Source organism: Ustilago hordei (genome assembly GCF_900519145.1).
Source record: "Ustilago hordei strain Uho2 genome assembly, contig: UHO2_contig_09, whole genome shotgun sequence".
Classification (NCBI taxonomy): Eukaryota; Fungi; Basidiomycota; class Ustilaginomycetes; order Ustilaginales; family Ustilaginaceae; genus Ustilago; species Ustilago hordei.
The window spans coordinates 1-20,604 of NW_024545280.1; the positions used below are offsets into that span (position 1 = coordinate 1).

Consider the following 20,604-nt stretch of genomic DNA (forward strand, 5'->3'; position numbering starts at 1 on the left):
TAACCCTAACCCTAACCCTAACCCTAACCCTAACCCTAACCCTAACCCTAACCCTAACCCTAACCCTAACCCTAACCCTAACCCTAACCCTAACCCTAACCCTACCCTAACAACTTTTATTATGGGTGCATGTCAAAAATTTCAATATTTCAATGACCTGACTTGTACCAGGCCCAACTTCACCAAGCTGTATCGGAAAATTTTATTACTCAACTGGAGTAGGGTTGGATAATGAAACATGCATAGTTTGGGTAGTACTACAACTTTGATTAAGCAACCCTACTCGATTTAAAAATGGAACCCCCTTGTAACCCTAACCCTAATTTCGAATTTGGCAGAGCGCAATTGTGCGTTGCCCGCAAGCAAGACACACCGGCTAGGGCTAGGGCTAGGGTTTTGTGGGTATTTGGTACTTACTGATAAAGGAATCTGAAACTATAGACAAGCCAGCACTGGTATTGGTGAGTATATGAGCAGGGTGGTCTTGTACTGTTCCCAAGAGCTCTAATACTGCTTTCCCTTCACTGGTAGAGAAGCATATTTGACAATCTTGGTATATACACAATGATGGTGAAGAGGTTTGTAGAGCCATGCACACCATCAGTGCATTGCCCCACTGCTGTTTCCCTCATTGTCATCATCCTGGGGTTCCTCACAATCAGTGTCATTAGGAACTTGGTATTGACTGAAGTCTAGGTCATCAGGATTGCTCATTTCAGTGCTGCCTGTATGACCATCTCCTGAGTCAGTGGCCCCTTCCTCAAAGGGATCCTCTGTGGTTACCATTACTCTTGGGCCTGGAGGTCAGGGGCCTGGAGGGTCTGCCTTCTTGCTTGGGCAGTCTCTGGCCCAATGTCCAATGCCTTTGCATATATGGCATGTGTTATTGCCTGATGCTGTTGGGCTCCCTTGTTTCAAGCCAGGTATGAACTGATGAGGCAGCAGCTGATTGGTTGGTCTGCTCGGGTTTCCTGCCATTGTTGGTGCTGGTGGCTGAGCAGGGTTACTTGCTTGCTGGGCAGGGAATGAACTTTGAGTGGGTGGCATTGGCCATATTCCCAGATTTGGTTGTGGAGGACCAGCACTTGGGTGTCTAGCAGAGGACTGCTGTAGCAGCATCCTCTGTCAGTCAATGACCTCGACCTCTTGATACCATTCCCACTTCTTTGCAGGCAGATTACACTCAAACTTCTCTTGTAGACTGCAGGTGAGGCTGCCCCTGAATAGGTCAATAACCAGTTCATTATCATCCAGGTTGACTTGCCCTTCCAGGTCTCTGAAACACTCCACATGGCATGTGGCAGCACCAGGTGCATTGCTAGTGAGTTTGAGAGCCAACAGCTTGTTGTAGGCTTCTATTCTAGCATTCTGGGGGTTGAATTGTTCTGACAGCCACTCTATGAAGTAACACCAGTCATTGAACAACCTTCCTTCTTGAGCTCTGTCGATATGGAGCTTGGAGGTCCACCACTCCCATGCATTCCCTTCCAATTGAGAGCCCATGTGATTGATCATTCTTGTTTGCTCATATACCTGGTTAAACTTAAACCAGGCTTTGGCTTCAAGAATGAATATCTCCACATCTTGCAGATTGAACTTAGGAAAGGGTGTGGCAATTGGCTTTGATCGAGAGAGATCCGCCAATACACTAGGATCCTCCTCCAAGTCTAGGACATAAGGTTCCATCCTAGTCCTACTATACAGACCCACCCTGGGTTTGAAGTACTTTGGCCTGGTGGGTGAGGCATACTTTTCATAATTGATGTCATCCTGCTCTTCTACATCAGTGAAAGAGACATAATGTCCTGGTCATGGTGCTGGTGTAGGAGTTTGAGGATCTCCTATCATGGATTCGTCACCTCCTACCCATTCTTCTGATGGTGAGAACTCAATCATCTCTTCTCTGCTTAGGTGAGCATGGCGAAGTCGTTCTTCTCATTGGCCTTGCCTGGTGAGCTCGAGCTGGGCTTCCAATAGTGCTAGAAGCTGGTCAAGCTTATCATTGAGGCCTTGGTCTGTCATTGTGATTGTGGGGTGCTGCTTGAATGATCCACTCTAATGTCAGAGGTCATGTGCCTGAAACCTGAGATTGGTAGTAGTATTAATACTATTACCAATTCTGTCGAGTTATGCGACAGCACTTGTGGTATTGCAATTCTTAACGAGTTATGCAGTAGAGCTGTCTCTATTAGTTTTCTCGCTTGAATCTGTGATTGTGATAATGCTATTGCAGATTTGACTGACCACTGTCAGAGACTCCATCCAGAGGTAGCTCGGCACAATCAATAACACTGTGAACTTGCTGATGACACCAAGGGTCTGGTGTGAGCATGGATTGGTGATGTCAACACGAGTGTCCAGTGTGTCGACTAATGCTTGAGGTGATCCCCAGGCTGCAGTGGATGACTGCCTTCGGTTCTATCATTATCTGGACTGCTGGTTTGCTAAGAACTGCCTTCAGATGTCAGGAAATGGTGATACAACACACACACTTTGATGAGGAGCAATCTATTGATTACTACTATGCTGACTGTGAACTAATGATACTTTTATGCTTGAAGTAATACTAGTTGTTATGGTGTGTAGAGTGGATGAGGATCCACTTGACCATTCTGGTGAGGAGGCATGGTTTTATACATCTTCGCAGTGTCACCAGCAATGCTGCTCCAGCTCTCTCTCTCCAGAGAGTGCCTTCTTCATCGAGCACTTGTGCCAAGGCCCCTGACGAGGCACCTCCTCCTCATCGCCTTGCTTGCTTAACCCCCCTGTCTGTCCTGAGCTAGGTGTTGACTCCTTCAACACTGCTCCTCCTCCTCATGCCCTGTTTGCCAGTTCCCTTGACACTGCTCCTCCTCTCTTGACCAGTGACAGCTCTTCAGGCCTTAATCTCATGGCCCCCCTGTGTGGTAACCAGCTACATGCTCCCGAGCTCGGTCCCCCTCTTGGTGGCACTTGGTCCCACTCCCCCCCACAAGAGCTCATTGTATGACCATCCTTATTGCTGATCTCTGCAGAATCTGTGATAGGATCTCTCCTACTACTGATTCTGGCAGAATCCACCATACCCCCTCTCTTATCACTGATCTTGGTATGATCCATAGTACCATCTTCCCTCGAGCTGATTCCTGGGCTTGTAATACTATCCTCCCTCCTGCCAATCTCAGTGAGATCTGTCATAGAGTTGGTACTACTACCAATTTCAGTGAACTCTGCCTCAAATCCCACAATCCACCCAATCCCCTGATTCCTGCGCTCCCCTCATATGAGCTTGACAGACCTTCTAGCTTCCTGCGCATCCAGCCCCATGACACTGGTCATCAGATAGCCAGTGGTTTCTCTTCACCCTCTTAGTTCCTCAATCATGCTTCTGCCCTATCAGCTCTTAGTATCACACATGCATACAAAGAGCATTGAGGCATATATAAATGCTTGATTCATCATGTACTTAGAAATGATTCATCATCGCAATTGATACTTGTGATCATCGACTTTGACGCACCTTTGATTGATCTCGACGATGCTCTTCAACTTTTTCCTACGCGTTGTCAAGGCCAATAACTCACCGTTGATAACATCCTTTTCCTTTTCAAAATTTGTCACGCGTGGTCAAGGGCGATAACTCACCGTTGATGCATCCTCTTCCTAAGCCGTTCAGCAATTTCGCGATTTCGCCGTTCCAAATCGTCTCACTTTCCCGCACCAAGAGCCTTGGTCATTGTTGAGCATTTGTCAGGTGTGTTGAGCAACGGTTGCAGTCATCGCTTATGGGCCGTTGACTGGCAGGCATGACACCGATGCTCGGATGGTGGGTAAATACAGTACAGTAGGTGAGATGAAGTGGGGAAGCCGAATTTGTGATGATGGAGAGCAAGATGATCGTCAGGCCGTTCCTGCCCCCGTGCGGCCACTTCGGCTTTTGCACCAGCGACTTTCGCTTACAGTAGATCCACGGAAGTCAGGCTAGACATGAGCTGTAGCAAACGCACAGTCGTTTGCCATTCGGGGACGGGCTTGTCGGTAGCGTTGAAGGGTCCCGCAAAATATGCAATCAATCGGGACGAGAGTCTCCGACCTTCCCTCTCAACGAAACGCCACCAACGCAGGATCGTAGAGTGTAATGTAGGACGTCAACAGAGCTGTGGCAATGGATCGCCGAAGACCTTCCCTTTTACAGTGGCGCAGCTGTTGGGTTGCTACGCGAATCATGAAACGGTGACGCAGCCCACTTCAGTTGGCGGCAATCTGTAGAAGAAGTGAGGAAACAGTTGGATCAACTGCGGTAGGACCGCTATGTGATTTGGTCCCGACCGGAAGTTGCACAGCTGACTGTGGTGGGCTAGCCGTGCCTGGTTGCTACCCATTGTCGCGGTTGAGATGAAGTGGGACAGGGGCCCCCCTCAGCCAAAGACCTCTGATCAACACCGTGGTGCGTTGACGAGGGAAAGCTTTTTGATATAAGCAGCCCCCATCTGACAGCAAGGAAGACCGCCGTCCCTTCACTTCACCTCTTTTCCAGCCACTTCCCCCGTCTCCACGGACCCCACCTATCTTATCCTCTACTATGAAGCTTTCGTGCGCCCTTGTCGCCGGTATGGCTCTGGCAGCCACCATGGCCGAGGCCACTTCCGGCTTTGAACGCCGGCAGAGCTGTGATTTGCCTTCCACCTACCGCTGGACGTCCTCTGCCATTCTCGCTCAGCCCGAGAATGGCTGGCGTTCGCTCAAGGACTTCACCCACGTTCCTTACAATGGAAAGCACTTGGTCTATGCAAGCTACCGAGACTCGAGCAAGTACGGCTCGATGGCCTTCTCTCCTTTCTCTACCTGGTCCGACATGGCATCAGCTCAGCAGACTGCTCAGACCCAGGCTGCCGTTGCACCTACGATCTTCTATTTTGCTCTCAAGGACGTGTGGGTCCTCGCTTCTCAGTGGGGCGCCTGGGCCTTCTCCTACAGGCTTAGCCACGACCCAACCAACCCCAACGGCTGGTCTTCGCCCCAGCCCTTGTTCTCGGGCAAGATCAAGGATGCCATTGATCAGACCCTCATTGGTGACAGCAGCAATATGCATCTCTTCTTTGCTAACGACAATGGCAAGATCTACCACTCCAAGATGGCCATCGACAGTTTCCCTGGCGACTTCGGCACCGCTGCGGAGGTCGTGCTTAGCGAAGATCGAGCTAAGCTCTTCGAGGCCGTTCAGGTGTACACCGTCAAAGGTCAGAACAAGTATCTGATGATCGTCGAGGCTATGGGCACCACCGGCCGCTACTTCCGTTCATACATTGCTAGCAGCTTGGACGGTCCCTGGACTGTGCAGGCAGACTCGGAGAGCGCTCCTTTCGCCGGCAAGGCCAACGTTGCTGTCTCCTGGACCAACGACATCAGTCACGGTGACCTGGTCCGATGCAACCCGGACCAGACCATGACCATTGACCCTTGCAAGCTGCAGATGCTCTACCAGGGCAAAGAAAAGAATGCTGAGCAAGGTCCTACGTACGACCTCGCTCCTTACCGCCCCGGTCTCCTTACCCTCCAGCGCTAATCGATCTCCGTTCGGAGTATTAGAATGAGCTCCGATGTTGACGCAATCATGTTCCTCATTGTAGCACACTTTTCACAGCATAGAGATTGGTCTGGCAAGTTCAACGGCACAAGGAGGTTGCAATAGAAACCAAACAATTTGCTCATATCGAGTGAGGTAGACGCCTCATGGTGTAACGACGACCAATGGCCGCCCTTTGTGAAGTATGCGAGCATGAGCACTGAGCGAAATGGTGTATCTGCCTACTTTCTCATTAGAAACCACAGCTGACGTGCTAGCCTTCTGAAGGCGGCAACGAGGAACTCGGAATCACGGCAGCCATTACCTTCGTGATATTTCAGGTCGCAAATCCATCGCTTTGAAACCCCAGCGTTCGTGGCAGCACTTGCCTGACAGCCTGACAGCACTCGTGGAACCCTTTGTTAAGCTTCTACCGCCCTCCCTCTTCTTCGGACATTGGAAGGCAGATCGTAAGTGGAATAGGCGCCGTCGTGGGAATTGCCGCCTGCTGTCCGCTCTTCGGATTTCGGAACGTGGAGGAGAATTCGGTGTTTGACGTGACATGGTTTGAATTCTGATCTTCCTTGAGTTCTCACTTTCCTATCTCGACATTCTCCTGCGACTATCAGCTCTCAGAAGTGGCTCCAGCTTAGAGTTCACCAAGATGGCAAGGTCAGAGTCTCCAAGAAGCCAAATCTCTCATTCTGCCTCTCGCTCACCAACTCCTGGTCCTCCTATGCAAGAGGCTGATGCAGCCACAAAGCCGGGCCATTCGAGACGCAGGTCGCAGTCGTTCGACACGACCGACTCGGACTCGGATTCCAACTCAGACGAAACACCTGGGCCGGAACTTGCCCCTGTGAGCAATGAACAGGCCGCAAACGACAGTGAGGATGACGATGTCGGTCCGCCACCGCCCCCATCACAAGCTGGCACGGACGGTCCCCACACTTCTAATGCAACAGATAGTCGCTTGACAAAGCGACCGCAAGAGACACTGGACGACGCCATCCAACCTTCACAGAAGAAGCGCAGACCTGCCCTGCTACCTCATGAGAAAACCTACCTCTCCAACCTTCCTTCTGCAGATTGGTACTTCAAGTCGCTTATGCACCGAGATACCGTCAACTCTGTCACGGTTACTCCACGCTCCAACTTTGTCATCACAACCAGCATCGATGGATGGGTCAAGTTTTGGAAAAAGACATCCCTTGCGCCCTCAAGTTCTTCGAACTCCTCTCAGCCCGCCAAGAATGCGGCGTCGGCTTCCTCATTGTACAGTGGCTCTTCGGTCGTTGAATTCGTCAAGCAGTATCGAGCTCACTTGTCGCCCATCATCGCTTGGAGCTGCTCAGCAGATGGAGCGTCTTATGCCACGCTCGATGCGGACGCCAACGTCAAGATCTTCGATGTTGACAACTTTGACATGATCAACATGATTAAGCTTCCTTACAAGGCGAGGACCCTCGCTTGGGTCCATCGCCCCGGCAGCCCGCGCACGCTGCTTGCCATCACCGACGAAGGATCCAGCAACATTCGTATCTATGATGGCAGAAGCGCTCCTACACAGTCAGCACAAGCAGACGCTCTTTCCCTCGAAGAAACAGCCTCAGGGGATCCAACAACAACAGCACTGCTGCAGCGAAAGTCAAACACGGCTTATGAACCCATCCATACCGCATCAAAGATCCACCGAGCACCTGTTCACATCCTAGCATTCAACGCGCAGCACAACGTCGTCATTTCATGCGATGTCTCTGCCTTCGTCGAGTACTGGACCCCTGAAGAGCCTTTCTCGGCTCCCTCGCCGACCAAGGTTCCTGGCATCTTCGAGTTGAAATCGACAACGGATCTGTTTGACTTCAAAAAGACAAAAATCGTTCCTACGACGCTCACTTTTTCGAAGGACGGTGAAAAGTTTGCCATCTTTTCCATCGCCGACCGTCAGATCCGTGTATTTGACTTCCGCAGCGCCAAGATTGCACGGAGATACGATGAAAGCCTTGACGCCTTGCAAGGTGTTCAAGCTCAGTTTGCTCCAGAGACTACCTCTGCTACAACCGACCCAACACACAATCCCGACCAGAGCGACGTGGAAGACGCATCAAGGCACCAAATCGACTTCAAGCTAGATCAGATGGACTTTGGACGCAGGATTGCGCTCGAAAGAGAGATTTCGGCCTCCAGTGCACAAGGTCCCCTCTCAGGGTTAGCCAACGCGAGCTCAGCGTCCCTCTGGAATGTAATGTTTGACGAGTCTGGCCACTTCATCATTTACGCATCACTACACGGCATCAAGTTCGTCAACCTCGTTACCAACCAATGCGTCCGCCTTTTGGGCAAGGACGAAAGCGTCCGTTTCATGAATTTGGCCCTCTTTCAGGGCGCGCCAGACAAGAAAGTCAGCTCGCTCGCTGCCGCTGCATCGGAGAATCCGCTGCTCGCCAAGCAGGGCTTAGTGGACCCGACCCTCTTCGCGACCGCATTTGGACGTGCGAGGTTCTACATGTTCACTAGAGTCGATCCGGATTCCATGAGCGGATCAGGCGAAGGCGGCACGAGTGAGAACCGCGACGTCTTCAACGAGAGACCCACTCGCGAAGAGCAGACCATAGCATCGGCCACAGCCGCCATCGGCAATGGTCGCAACCGCGGTGGCGACGGCAGTTCTTTCAAGCACACCACCGCCACGCTGCACACTACGTTAGGTGACATCCAATTGACGCTGTATACCGAGCTCGTTCCCAAAACATGCAAGAACTTTGTCGGCCTGGCAAAGAAAGGCTACTACGACGGCGTCATCTTTCATCGTATCATCAAAAAGTTCATGATCCAGACGGGAGACCCATTGGGCGATGGAACTGGCGGCGAGAGTCTCTGGGGTGGCAACTTCGAGGACGAATTTCATCCGAGCCTGAACCACTCCAAACCGTTTACATTAAGCATGGCCAATGCCGGACCAAATACCAATGGCAGCCAATTTTTTATCACTACCGTACCGACACCTTGGCTTGATCGCAAACATACCGTGTTCGGCAAGGTCTCAGCGGGAATGGATGTAGTCAAGCGTATTGAAGATGCCAAGGTGGACAGGAACGACAAGCCTCGTCAAGATATCCGCATCGTCAATGTAAGCCTCCGATGAGATGGTCGGCATTTTGTAATATTAGAAAAAGCAACTAGCAGTTTGCATGTCAAAGAGAGCAGTACAGTGTGATGGTGATCTAGGTGACTCAGGGATGTGTGTCTATGAAAGTGTTTTAATGCCAGCGTCAAAAGTACCGAGGAAGACAGCGCCGCCGAGCCCGATCCACATTGTGCGTGGCAGGAAGCCACTGAAGAGCGTCTTGACACCTTCAGTACGGCCGATGTGCAGCAGAGTGGGGATGATGTCGGTGTTGACACCACGCGGTAAAGTCTCAGCGGCAGTGGCAGCGGCATATATTGTTGCAGAAGGGCTAGGCGCCGATTGCTTTGTGTGAAGCATGATACGTGTTTTGACGACGTCGAGTGGAGTGGTGAGACCAGCAGCAATGGCACCAGCAATGCTACCGGCAAGACCGGCTTGCCAGGTAGGCAGGTTGCGCACCAGTTCCTGATCCGAAATGGATCGCTTACGGTCACCTTTCTCGAGAGCAGAGGCCGAGGCTGACTGAGAATTAGCCCTCGATCGAGCCATCTCGAGTTTGAGCCTTTCATACAAGGGGAATTGGATGCAAGTGAACGGAACCTCACGACCGACCGTGCTACCGAACCCTCGATAGTATCCGCGAATACCTGCTTCCTGGAAGACCTTCTTGAACGCTTGGAAGGTTGTGGTACCCTTGCCATATGTCATTGTCTGTTGACGCGACTTGATGACCTCGGTAGGAACACGGATCAAGCACGCGGCCACTTCTGCGATCGATGCCGAGGTCATGTGGACGCCAGCTGAACCTAGCGACCCTTCCGAGCCAAATACACTCGGCATCCAGCGAACCAGAGCCGGCTTCATCGATTCGTATGCGGTGAAGAAGACAGCAGCGCCTGGCGCAGAACCGACGGCCGTAGAAGCCAGACCTTGATAAACGCCGGTGAATCCACCAGCTGCCCAGAAGCCTTGTGCCGACTGCAATCGCGTTTTGATCGTGTCAATTGGGAAGAATAGCAGGTCCACGGTCAGGCCGGAGAGAGCGCCGGCGGCAAGTGCAGACGTAAATGACGGACCGTTGGTCTCCGTGTGAGCTGCATTGGTGACTGTTTCAGCCTCTTCCAGAACGGAAGGGATGGTTCGATGAGACATGCGGGCTTGTGTCTTGGCGAGATGCTCCACTGCTGAGCCAGCAGATGCTGCCTTACCACGCGTCGCTTTTGCGGCTGTCTGTCTGGCTTCGCTGATAGTGTCTTCAGGTAGGTTCTCCACAGATACAAAGATGGTCGACTTAGAAGGTTGCAGCGGTGATCGAGACGCTGCTGCAGAACTTGGCTGCTTTGTCAGATTGGCTAGTACAGAGGGGACTGGAGGTGCAACGTTTTGGTCCTTACGAGCGGAATGGAGCGCGCGAAGGTCGGTTTGCGATCGTCTTCCCTTCAACCTCCTGAGCGTGTCAGCCGCGGCGCTCTGCCTTTTGCTTGTCTCTGCGTGCGATGCGACGCCAGATGCTGATATCGAGGTCGCGCTGATCGAGGCTTCCGGCATCTCCAAGATGGAGGGCGAAGTCTTGGGGAGGATGGAGCTGACTCGAGGATTGAGAGATCCGAGCGAAGCATTTGACTCAGTTCGACGGCGAGAGGGCGCCGGGATGTGCGTGGGGTTCGCCGTTGCCAATGCGTTGAGGCTCTGCTGGCTAGTGGTCAACATGGAGGGAGCTAGAAGACTAATGCTCGAAGTGGAAGTAACAAGTGCCGAGGTCGAGCTATACATGCTAGCAACTCGTGGCCTCGGGCCCAACTCTCCTCTTGCAGACTGGGAAGACGAGGCGGCTCTTGTACGACGGGATGATGGAGCAGAGAAGTAGTCGTCCGAATCAAGATCTGTGGTGTGCTGCCCATCTTGCCTAGACCCTGGCGGGAAGAGCAGAGATGGTGTCACTGATACCACACTTGAAGGTCGCCTGGGTCTCCCTACGCCTAGAGGGAAGCCCGTACGTACACTGTCAGTCGGCGAATAAGGTTCCGCTGATCCAATGCCGGTGATGCCAGAAACCAAAGCCATGGAGCTTGAGCTGACAGCGCGACCGTACTTCTGTCTCACCGTGTTGGATGCAGACGCGCCGGAGGACAGGGCGGTCTGGTGTTCCCCTGATGCCGACACGGAGGCTACTGCAGCTTGAGGAGGAGCAAAGCCTCTCGAAACGCGCATGGTGAGCGCAGGGCGTGCATTCGCCTCCATTTGCTTCGACGTCTCGACGTCGGCAGGCGCGAGATCGCGAAGACGGTCTCTGGATTGGGTCTTTGCTCGAGGCGACTGCGTTGTGTCCGCCACGCGACTAGCAGGGATGTGTGTCGAGTCAGATGCTTGGATCTTGCGACGCTTGTAGTCTGTTGCAACGGAAACATCGAGACACTCTTGCGCGCAGCTTGACAAATCGCTGAATAGCTGCTCATCGTAGATTCGGTCAGACGTGTCACTGGCTCGTGCCAAGACACGAATCATGTGAATCGGATCTGGGCATTGTACAAGTCTGTGCGGTTTAACGGCTGCTGCTTTGAACCATGCGAGCTGTGCAGGCTTGACGTTCTCGGCGTAGGGCTCGAGGGTGAGGGATCGTGTGAGTTGTATCGCTCGGAGAACGAGGAGGTGGAAGCTGAGGCTCTGCATGGTGGTCAAGAGTTGCTGCTGCTCTTCGACTTCGTCGGGCCCCTCTTGTGAAGGGAGAAGAGTGGTAGCGCGTTCTGCTTCGAGACGGACAGTCCAGCGTTGCACAACATCATCAAGCTCCATCCACAATTCTGGCGCCTGTCTCGCCGACTGGGTATGACTGGATCCACCACGAAGCGCCCACGTGCATTGAGAGTCGGAAAGATCATCGACGACGGGAAGGAAGACCGCGTTCCTCTGATGGGGATCGAAAGCGCCCACGTCTGAGCTCAAGAGACCGCGGACGAGCAGCTGACTCGCTTGTAATGGACCTTGCCAGATCTGAGTGAGACGGAGAGAGGGCATGGATGACGAATGCGCCGCTCTGAATTGAGCTGCCAAACGGCGCTCATACAGTCGAAGCGCCTCGAGAGTCCAGGCTAAGCTGCGGAGAGCATCGCGGTAGATGAGCGTGACGACTGGGGAGACGCCGCGTGTAACGCCGTAGGCATACAAGCTGGCGAGCTGTTCGCACGCATTCGCCGATCCAAGCGAAGCAGCGCGAAAGAGAAGCAAGATGGCGAGAGGATACGAGTGGTGCAACAGAGCAGCTTTGGCTTCCCATTCGAGTTTGGCGACGTTGTTGGCTTTCATGACACGGTCGCGCAAGCTTTCGTGACGTGTCCAACGCGCTTCAGCATATCCGCGAAGGCTAGCTCGTTTGGTTGAATGTCGTTTCGGCCTCCTTCCATCGCAATGTGCAGTGTTGATCAGATGATCGAGCTCGGGCGTAGGTCGATTTGCGATGAACAGATGGCCGATGCTTTGCTTCGATCTTGTCGTCGCTTCGACGTTTTCGACTTGACTGTCGAGCTCAGAGACGTCGTGAAGCTCTGCTTCTGTGCCTTCATCTGCCAGCCCTAAGCCGCATTCGCTGCTCATATCGCGAGCCTTGGCTGCCAAGATAGTCTCGTGAACTTGCAGGCCGATTGACGAAGCGGAGGAGCCTCTTCGTGCCATCGCTAGTCTTTGATCTGCTTGGAAAGAAGTGTGACGTGGGAGGAACATGACGCGCCGTGCCTTGCCGGTGGTCCTATGCGTCTTTGTGATCGCGGTAGCTGTGTAACCAGCTGGTCGTTCGAATGCGCAGCAACGCAGCAAGCTGTTGATTGCGGGTCGGGCTGGAAAAGGGCCGGGAAGGTGGACGGAGGAGAGTGATGGATGATGGCAAAGCAACCAAGCCGGCTTTCTTCGGACCCTTTCTCGGCAATGAAGCGAGCAAAGTCAGAAGGTCTTTGGCTCGATGCTGTCTGAGCTAGACCGGCTTTGGGAGGAAGCAAAGGAGTTGAAGATGCGTCGGCATCCTAACATGAATTACGGGGTCTGCGGAGTTCAAGTTAGATAATAGTGAGTCATAGTTGCATATCGACATGCATTGATGTGCATGTGGGATGTATAAATGATACAGCCATAACACTCAGGGAGAGGCAACAACCAGAAAGTGACAACACAGGGGCCATATGAAAGAAGAGTTCATTATGACATAGCAGGTGTTAAGGATGACAATCAAGTATATATACACACTCATGTTGTAGCACTCACAAATAGAAATATGAAGCATTTTTCTTAAAGTTATACACCCATGAAGTTGAGCTTGCTAGTAGCTCCAATCAGCAGCATTTTACTTGCAATCTTCAATTGATTAAGAGTCTGAAGCCCTACCAACTAAGCCAACCAGGATCATTGACAACATGGTACAAGAGGCTGAAGCTCAAGCCATCACAAGCAAGGCCAAAGGAGGAAGAAAGGGAAAGATAACACAACTGTGAGCCATTGACAATGAGGCCACCAACGAGTCAGACACCAAGGCAATTGATGATGACACCAAGGAAGAAACTGACTCTGACTCAGATCACGACAACAATGGAAAACAATACAATTTTCGTACCCTAGCAAAACTACTTGAGCCTGTCCCAAAACTCACATCCCACAACTATTATAGTTGGAGCACCCATATCAAGTCTTTCCTATGATGTGTTCCCTATGCTATGAAGCACCTCGATGGAGTGTGTGACAAGAAACATCTGAAGTGGAACTGAATGTTTGATGATGCCTTAATGAATGCACTATGCAGTACCATCAACACCACTGGAGAGTTCAATATCAATTACTTGATCCTTGACATCATCAGGGAGCACCATACGTTCCATGATGTATGGAAGAAGATAGAAAATGGACTCACCAATGAGGCTACCGCCTGTCAGGGGTCTCGCGCCTGAAACCCAGGTCGGTCTGTCGAGATACTTGGTGACTATCAAACTGTGTGACAGCTATTGTCTCAGTATCAGTCTTGACGAGCTAGTCATTCAGCAACTATCAAGTTGCACAATGACAGTGGGTGGCATTCATTGTATATACTATTGTAGGTTTCGGCTGACCTCTGTGGACACTCCATTCAGGGGTAGCTTGGCATGATCAATAACAATACATAGGTTATGATGACACCAAGGTCTGGTGTGAGTGTTGATGATGATGAGGTTGATGGTGTTGATGATAAGGTTGGTGAGTGTTGATGGTAATGAGGTTGATGGTGTTGGTGATAAGGTTGGTGGCATCAACATGAGTGTCCAGTGTGTTGACTGATGCTTGAGGTGATCCCCAGACCACAGTGGACTACTGCCTTCAGTTCTATCTTAATCTGGACCACTGACCTGCTATGGGTCACCTTCGGACATCAGGTAGTGGTGATACAACACATGCACTACAATGAGGAGCAACCTTGATAGATTGCTGCTATGCTGACTGAAACTAATATATACTTATGCTGAAGTGATAACTAGTTATGGTGTGTGTAGAGTGGATGAGGATCCACTTGACCTTTGATGATGAGAAAGTATGGTTATATACCTCTTCACAGCATCACCAGTGATGCTGCTCCTGCTCTCTCTCCAGAGAGTACCTTCTTCATCGAGTACTGTTCAGGGGGCCTCTCCTGCTTGCTTGGCACCCCTGTGCCTCTTGAGCTGTGTCGACTCCTTCGACACTGCTCCTCCTCCTTACTATCCTGCTTGTTTGGCACCCCTGTGCCTCCTGAGTGGTGTTGACTCCTTTGACACTGCTCCTCCTCCTCAGGACCTGCTTGCTGGTTCCCTATACACTGCTCCTTCTCCTTTGACCAGTGACAGTTCCTTTGACTCTTGTCTCTCGAGCCCCTGAGTGGTAACCATCTGCATGCTCCTTGAGCTTGGTCCTCTTTGTGGCTGTGCCTGGCCCTCCTCACATATGGGCTCGGTCCTCCTTTGCATGTGAGTCCATAGGAGTCCATGGTCTCCATGGAGACTGCACTACGACCATGCTCTCTAATGGTATTGACTAGATCTTCGATACCTGTGCTCCTTCCATATGAACCAGTGACCTGTAAGCGGTCGCGCACCAGAGACTAGCTGGGGTTGATTGAGTAAGGACTACTCAATATGATTCACCTAAACGTAACCAAGCATCATCGCCTAGTAAGTCTCGACTGACCACCTTGAACACTCTGTTCAGAGGTTGTGTGGCATGGACGTTGTTTGTTGGTGAGTGCGTGATACACCCTCCCCTACAGTACAAGTGTTCGTAGTACTGTTGATATGCTCTTGGACGTCGTCTGGACCGCGATATGCCAATTGCCTACAGAGGATGTGAGTTACTGGACCGCTGGTGTGAAACACCACCTACAATAACCGACTGGACCGCTGGTGTCGAGCAACACTGCCTACAGCAAGGAACTGGACCACTAGTGAAGAACACTGCCTACAGTAATGAACTGGACCGCTAGTGTAAAGAACACTGCCTACAGTAATGAACTGGACCACTAGTGTAAAGAACACCACCTACAGTTGTTGACTAACAGTGATACAACACACATGTTGAGAGTCATTGCAAGAGCACTGCTATTGTGAAGATATGTAACCTAGTAAGTATAGAGTAAGTAGTAGAGTTTTCAGAGTGGATGCCGGTCCACTCGAATGCTATGGTAGAAAGAGAGTATTTATACATTCGATCGGTGTTTTCCCTTGACACCTATCCTGCTCCTCTTGAGGGGCCGTTGTCCCCTGTTAGGCACTGCCTTGCCCTGCTGGCATCATCCCCTTCGATACTGCGCTCCTACCATTTTGCTCGGTGTAAGGGTTATGCAACACTGCCCTCTCGCCCTCATGCTCTCCTTCTGTCTGATGTGTGATGCCCCCCTTTTGGCATGGCCCCCTTTCGACTTAATCTTGTGAATCCCCTTTTGAACCTCGTGACCATACCCCCTGGTCATGTGGTCACATCGGCTCAGTTCCGACTCGACTTGTTCAGATCGGCAGACTAGTTGAAGTGTGCTGATTCAACTGACTCTGACATCGGCACAGCTCCGAATACTTGCTCGGATCGACTGACTAGTTGGAGCATGCTGATCCAACTGATTCCGACATTGGCACAGCTCCGAATACCTGTTTGGATCAGCTGATTAGTTGAGGCATGCTGATCCAACTGCCTCTGTCATCGGCATAGCTCCGAGTACTTGTTCGGATCAGCTGACTCATTGAAGTGTACTGGTCCAGCTGACTCCAACCGATCCCATGAGATCAATCTGGATTCCCAGGGTTCGATCGATCTCGTAAAACATGTGTGCTGCCAACCCGATTAATATTGTTGATCCCCAATGGTTGTCGACTCTGATCAATCTGGCACACCCTTCATATGTTGATCTTCTGCACACCCTTCATATACTGCTCCGTAACGCGACCTTATCATAACTGCTGCTGATCATTTGGTGCACTCTCTTGCGCAGGCCAGCCGTCCCTGTGACATGACCCTTCCTGCTTCTTGAGCATCCAGGCCCATGACACCGCCATATCTCGTTGCATTGCACTAATCGCTCAGCTAGGAGAGCTCAGGATGTACAATTCAGATGCACGAAAGCTCATCCAAGAAATAAGGACCATCCAAATGGAGAGTAGCTTACTGGGAAAGCTATTCACCAATGACACTCTATTTTCTAATCTACAAAAGTGTACTATCCAACACCCAATGTACAAAGAGACCATCGCCACTGTGAGCCAGCTCAGTTTTAGCACCCTTGCCACCGCCCTATCCATCTGGCAATCAGTGATCGAAAACAACCCTGCACTGAGGGTTGATCCCTGACAAGCCAGTGCCAGAGTCACTGGCAGCGATGACCAGGACGAACCACCCGAAAAGGATGAGAAGGACGAAAAGGACACCGACAGCACCAGCACCAAGGTCACCACAAGACCCCAAAGGCTCCAATGTTGGATCTGCAAGAGGCCTGGACATGGGATCAGTCAATGTGATGCATTGGTGACTATACCAGAGAATTCTCCTTTTGCCAAGCCCAAATAGGAAGTCTGGTGCTCCTTCACACCTAGCTGGCAGAGGCCCATAGATTCCAAAGAGACCTCTCATTGGATCTTAGACTCAGGTGCCAGCTACCACATGGTAAATGACTATAGCATGCTCATTGGTCCGAAAACCTGCCAAAAGCACATACTCACCACTGGAAGTGAGGTTCTAGAAGCCATTGCTATAGGAGATGCTAGCATATCAACAAACACCAGAGATATCTTTCTTCAAAATGTATTGTATGTCCAGCATCTCAATGTTAACCTATTGTCAACAAATTCCCTGACAAATGAAGGAGCACAAGTGACACTAGACTTGACTGGAGGACAAATATATCTAGCAAACAGCATGTTACTCAAAATGATCAAGAATCACAAGCAAGGACTTCTGGAGTTCTGAGGCGATACATGGCAGGAAAATGCAATCATCACATCAACATCATTATTTGAAGGTGTTGATGATGATTTCGAGCATATTGAGAACAAACCCCAGATATCTGAACAACAATTATGGCATGAGCATCTGGGGCATCCAGGCCAAGACAAAACAAGAGCTATCATTAATCACCTAAAAGGTGATCACCCAGTAAGCCTGAACCCAAATGCTGCTTTGACATGTGAGCAATGCATCCGATCCAAAAGTATGGCAGCTTGGATGGGCCAGGGTGGTGGAGAGAGGTCTTGTTCTCCACTTGATCTCATCCATATCGACTTGATAGTCAATTCATCACATGCAACAGAGCATATGTGCACTCTGGTGTTGGTTGATGATTACAGCAAGTATGTATATGTATGACCTCTACTACAGAAGAGCCACACTTTTAAGGAGCTAAAATCAATAGTAGCATACCTTGAAACACAGACAGGAAAGAGCCTGAAAGCAATATGGTCTGATCAAGGTACTGAATGGAGGAGTAACGATGCTCATGAATGGGCACATGACAAAGGTATAGAGTGGCAAATGACAGTAGGTTATGATAGCAGACAGAACAGATGTGTTGAAAGGATGAATAGGAGTTTAGGTGAGAGAATGCAGGCTCTACTCATGCAGAGACAATTGCCAAAAAGGTTTTGGCTGTATGCAATATGGGCCATGGCATTCAAGATGAACCTCACCCTGAGTGTAGACAGTGACCTCCCATATCAGGCTATGTTTGGGAGATTGCCAAAATGGCTTATGAAACTTCTATGTGTGTTCAGATGTTTATCATGGGTAAACATTCCTAAAGCTAAAAGAGATAATAAGAAGCTTGACCAATGGGCCATAGCATCCATATTTTTAGGATATAGTTTAGAAAGGAGAGGTTGGCTCTTCTACAGCCCAAACATATTCTGGAGTAATTCAGCAAGGTTCATGGAGATCAAGTGCTGGTCTGACAGGATGGAGTGGCAACCAGTGACTCCACAGTCACCACCAGTGCTAGCAAATGAGGAAAACTTCAATGATCTAAGATACACAGATGAGAACATTTTTGATGAGAGGGAGAAGGAACCATTGCAGGAATACATGGACATGGAGAACATTGATGAAATGGACCAGGAACAGATCTCAAATGAAGTTGCCAAGGAAATGATTGAACACAACCCCATTGCCAATAGATGGAATGATGATAAACTTTCTGGATTTATGGCGATCAGCAACAACAAAAGGAAGAACATGGATCCAACTGTTAGTGAGGCACTATCCAGAGAAGATAAGAAACACTGGGAGGAAGCAATGCATAAGGAGCTGGACAGACTTAAAGCCATGGGCATGTGGGAAGTTGCTGATCTCCCAAAGGGCATGACTACTGTTGACACACATTGGGTGTTAAAGATCAAGACAGATGCAAACTTAATCCCAACCAAGTTCAAAGCAAGGTTAGTGGCATGGGGCTTCACTCAAAGAGAGGGTATTGACTATATGGAGGTTTTCGCTCCTGTAGCACCTATCCAGTCAATTTGAGGAGTTTTGGCTATGGCAACCATATGAGACTGGGAAGTAGATTGTGTCGACATTAAGCAGGCATACCTGAACTCAATGCTGCATCATGACATTTTCTTGAAACCACTGCTTGGGATGAAGGTTTCCTCTGGAAAGGCCCTAAAACTAGTGAAAGGACTATATGGTTTAAAACAATCAGGTAGAGAATGGAATGTAGAGCTAGACTCACACCTACAAAGAATAGGTTTCCACTGCATGCCAAGCACCCCATGCTTATACTCAAGAGGAACAGGCAATAGCATGACAATCATCACAGCATATGTGGATGACATGCTCATAGCATCACCCAGTCATACAGAAGTAGATTGCACTAAAAATGAGATAATGGCAAAGTGGGGAATGGAGGATAAAGGACCCATGAAGGAGTTCCTAGGCATAAGCATAGACCAAGACAGGGTACAAAAGAGGATGACACTTGACTTAACAGCTTATATTAAGGCCATGGTGAGAAAATGGCTACAAACAACCAATCAGAAGTCATGGATACCAATGCAGAGCCTAATGGGTATTATGGGTGGTGACAAGTGTGACCCATTAGTGGCAAAGCAGTACCAAGAACTGGTTGGACAACTTTTATGGGTGTCCAACACTGCATGGCCTGACATATCATTTACTGTAGGAGCACTTGCAAGATACATGTCAAGCCCAATGAACAATGCATGGAAGGCAGCACTACACTTGGTAAAGTACCTCAATCAAACTGGCAAGTACAAGCTAGTTTTTGGAGACAGAATGAACAAACATTTGGGACAACATATCATCACATATACTGATGTGAATTGGGCATCAGACCCAACAAACAGATGAAGGAGCACATCAGGAGGAGTAACATATATATATGGATGTCCAGTTAGTTGGAGGTCACATGTTCAAAAGTGTGTAGCACTGTCAGCAGTAGAAGCCAAGTTTGTAGCTGCCTTGGAAGCAACAAGAGAGGCCCTCTTTTTCTCATACCTCCTCAGGGACTTGGGAATTGAGGCTCAGCCACCAACACTACTAACAGACAGCCAAGAATGTACCTAGGTAAGCAAAGACCCTGCTAAGCATTGGAAATTGAAGCACATCAACACAAGATATCATTTTGTCAGAGACCATGTTCAGGAGGGAGAAGTCAAAATCGATTTTGTTGGGACAGCAGACAACATTGCAGATATCCTCATGAAACCGTTAAAAGGTCTGGCCACATCTCAGATTGCATGTCTGATAGGGTTGATGATGCCATCGAGGGAGGGAGTTGAAGATGCATCAGCATCCTAACATGAATTATGGGGTCCGTGGAGTTCAAGTTAGATAATAGTGAGTCATAGTTGCATATCGACATGCATTGACATGCATGTGGGATGTATAAATGATACAGCCATAACACTCAGGGAGAGGCAACAACCAGAAAGTGACAACACAGGGGCCATATGAAAGAAGAGTTCATTATGACATAGCAGGTGTTAAGGATGACAATCAAGTATATATACACACTCATGTTGTAGCACTCACAAATAGAAATATGAAGCATTTTTCTTAAAGTTATACACCCATGAAGTTGAGCTTGCTAGTAGCTCCAATTGGCGGTGTTTTACTTGCAATCTTCAATTAAAGGCCTTTCGGAGTTCTGCAACGCGAAAGGTCGAAATGGAAATGTCGAAAATCGAACAGAGACCGTGCGTAGCTTGCTTTCTTCGGTGACAGGGTCAGCGTTGCTTCTCATTCGGCCGCATAAGATAGCAAACAGGTGATAGAGGTGTGAGCTCTCCACCCAGCCAGGCCGCTTCACGTCCTGCATCACGCACTCGAGCCATATCAGCTCGGCTCGCGAGCATCAGTTCTGTAGAGTGGATCGAATGAGAGTGCCTGATTATAGTACAGCAAGTGTGGAGTCTGTGAAGCATGTCAATTTGCAAAAATGAGATCGATC

At 49.9% G+C, this 20,604-nt stretch overlaps 4 protein-coding genes across 4 annotated transcripts; 2 read left to right on the top strand and 2 right to left on the bottom strand.

Moving 5' to 3' along the window:
* Positions 1-2,814: 2,814 nt before the first annotated feature.
* Positions 2,815-3,177, bottom strand: UHO2_04399 (uncharacterized protein; the record flags this gene model as incomplete). The annotated part of the gene is made up of 1 exon (XM_041558391.1): positions 2,815-3,177. The coding sequence occupies one exon, from the start codon at positions 3,175-3,177 to the stop codon at positions 2,815-2,817; it is 363 nt and encodes a 120-aa protein (XP_041414325.1).
* A 1,384-nt stretch (positions 3,178-4,561) lies between these two features.
* Positions 4,562-5,545, top strand: UHO2_04400 (putative Alpha-L-arabinofuranosidase precursor; the record flags this gene model as incomplete). The annotated part of the gene is made up of 1 exon (XM_041558392.1): positions 4,562-5,545. The coding sequence occupies one exon, from the start codon at positions 4,562-4,564 to the stop codon at positions 5,543-5,545; it is 984 nt and encodes a 327-aa protein (XP_041414326.1).
* A 664-nt stretch (positions 5,546-6,209) lies between these two features.
* On the top strand, positions 6,210-8,690 carry UHO2_04401 (uncharacterized protein; the record flags this gene model as incomplete). The annotated part of the gene is made up of 1 exon (XM_041558393.1): positions 6,210-8,690. One exon carries the CDS (start codon positions 6,210-6,212, stop codon positions 8,688-8,690), a length of 2,481 nt encoding a protein of 826 aa, XP_041414327.1.
* Positions 8,691-8,792: 102 nt separating this feature from the next.
* Positions 8,793-12,392, bottom strand: UHO2_04402 (uncharacterized protein; the record flags this gene model as incomplete). Its single annotated transcript, XM_041558394.1, has 1 exon — positions 8,793-12,392. One exon carries the CDS (start codon positions 12,390-12,392, stop codon positions 8,793-8,795), a length of 3,600 nt encoding a protein of 1,199 aa, XP_041414328.1.
* Between the last annotated feature and the right edge of the window lie 8,212 nt (positions 12,393-20,604).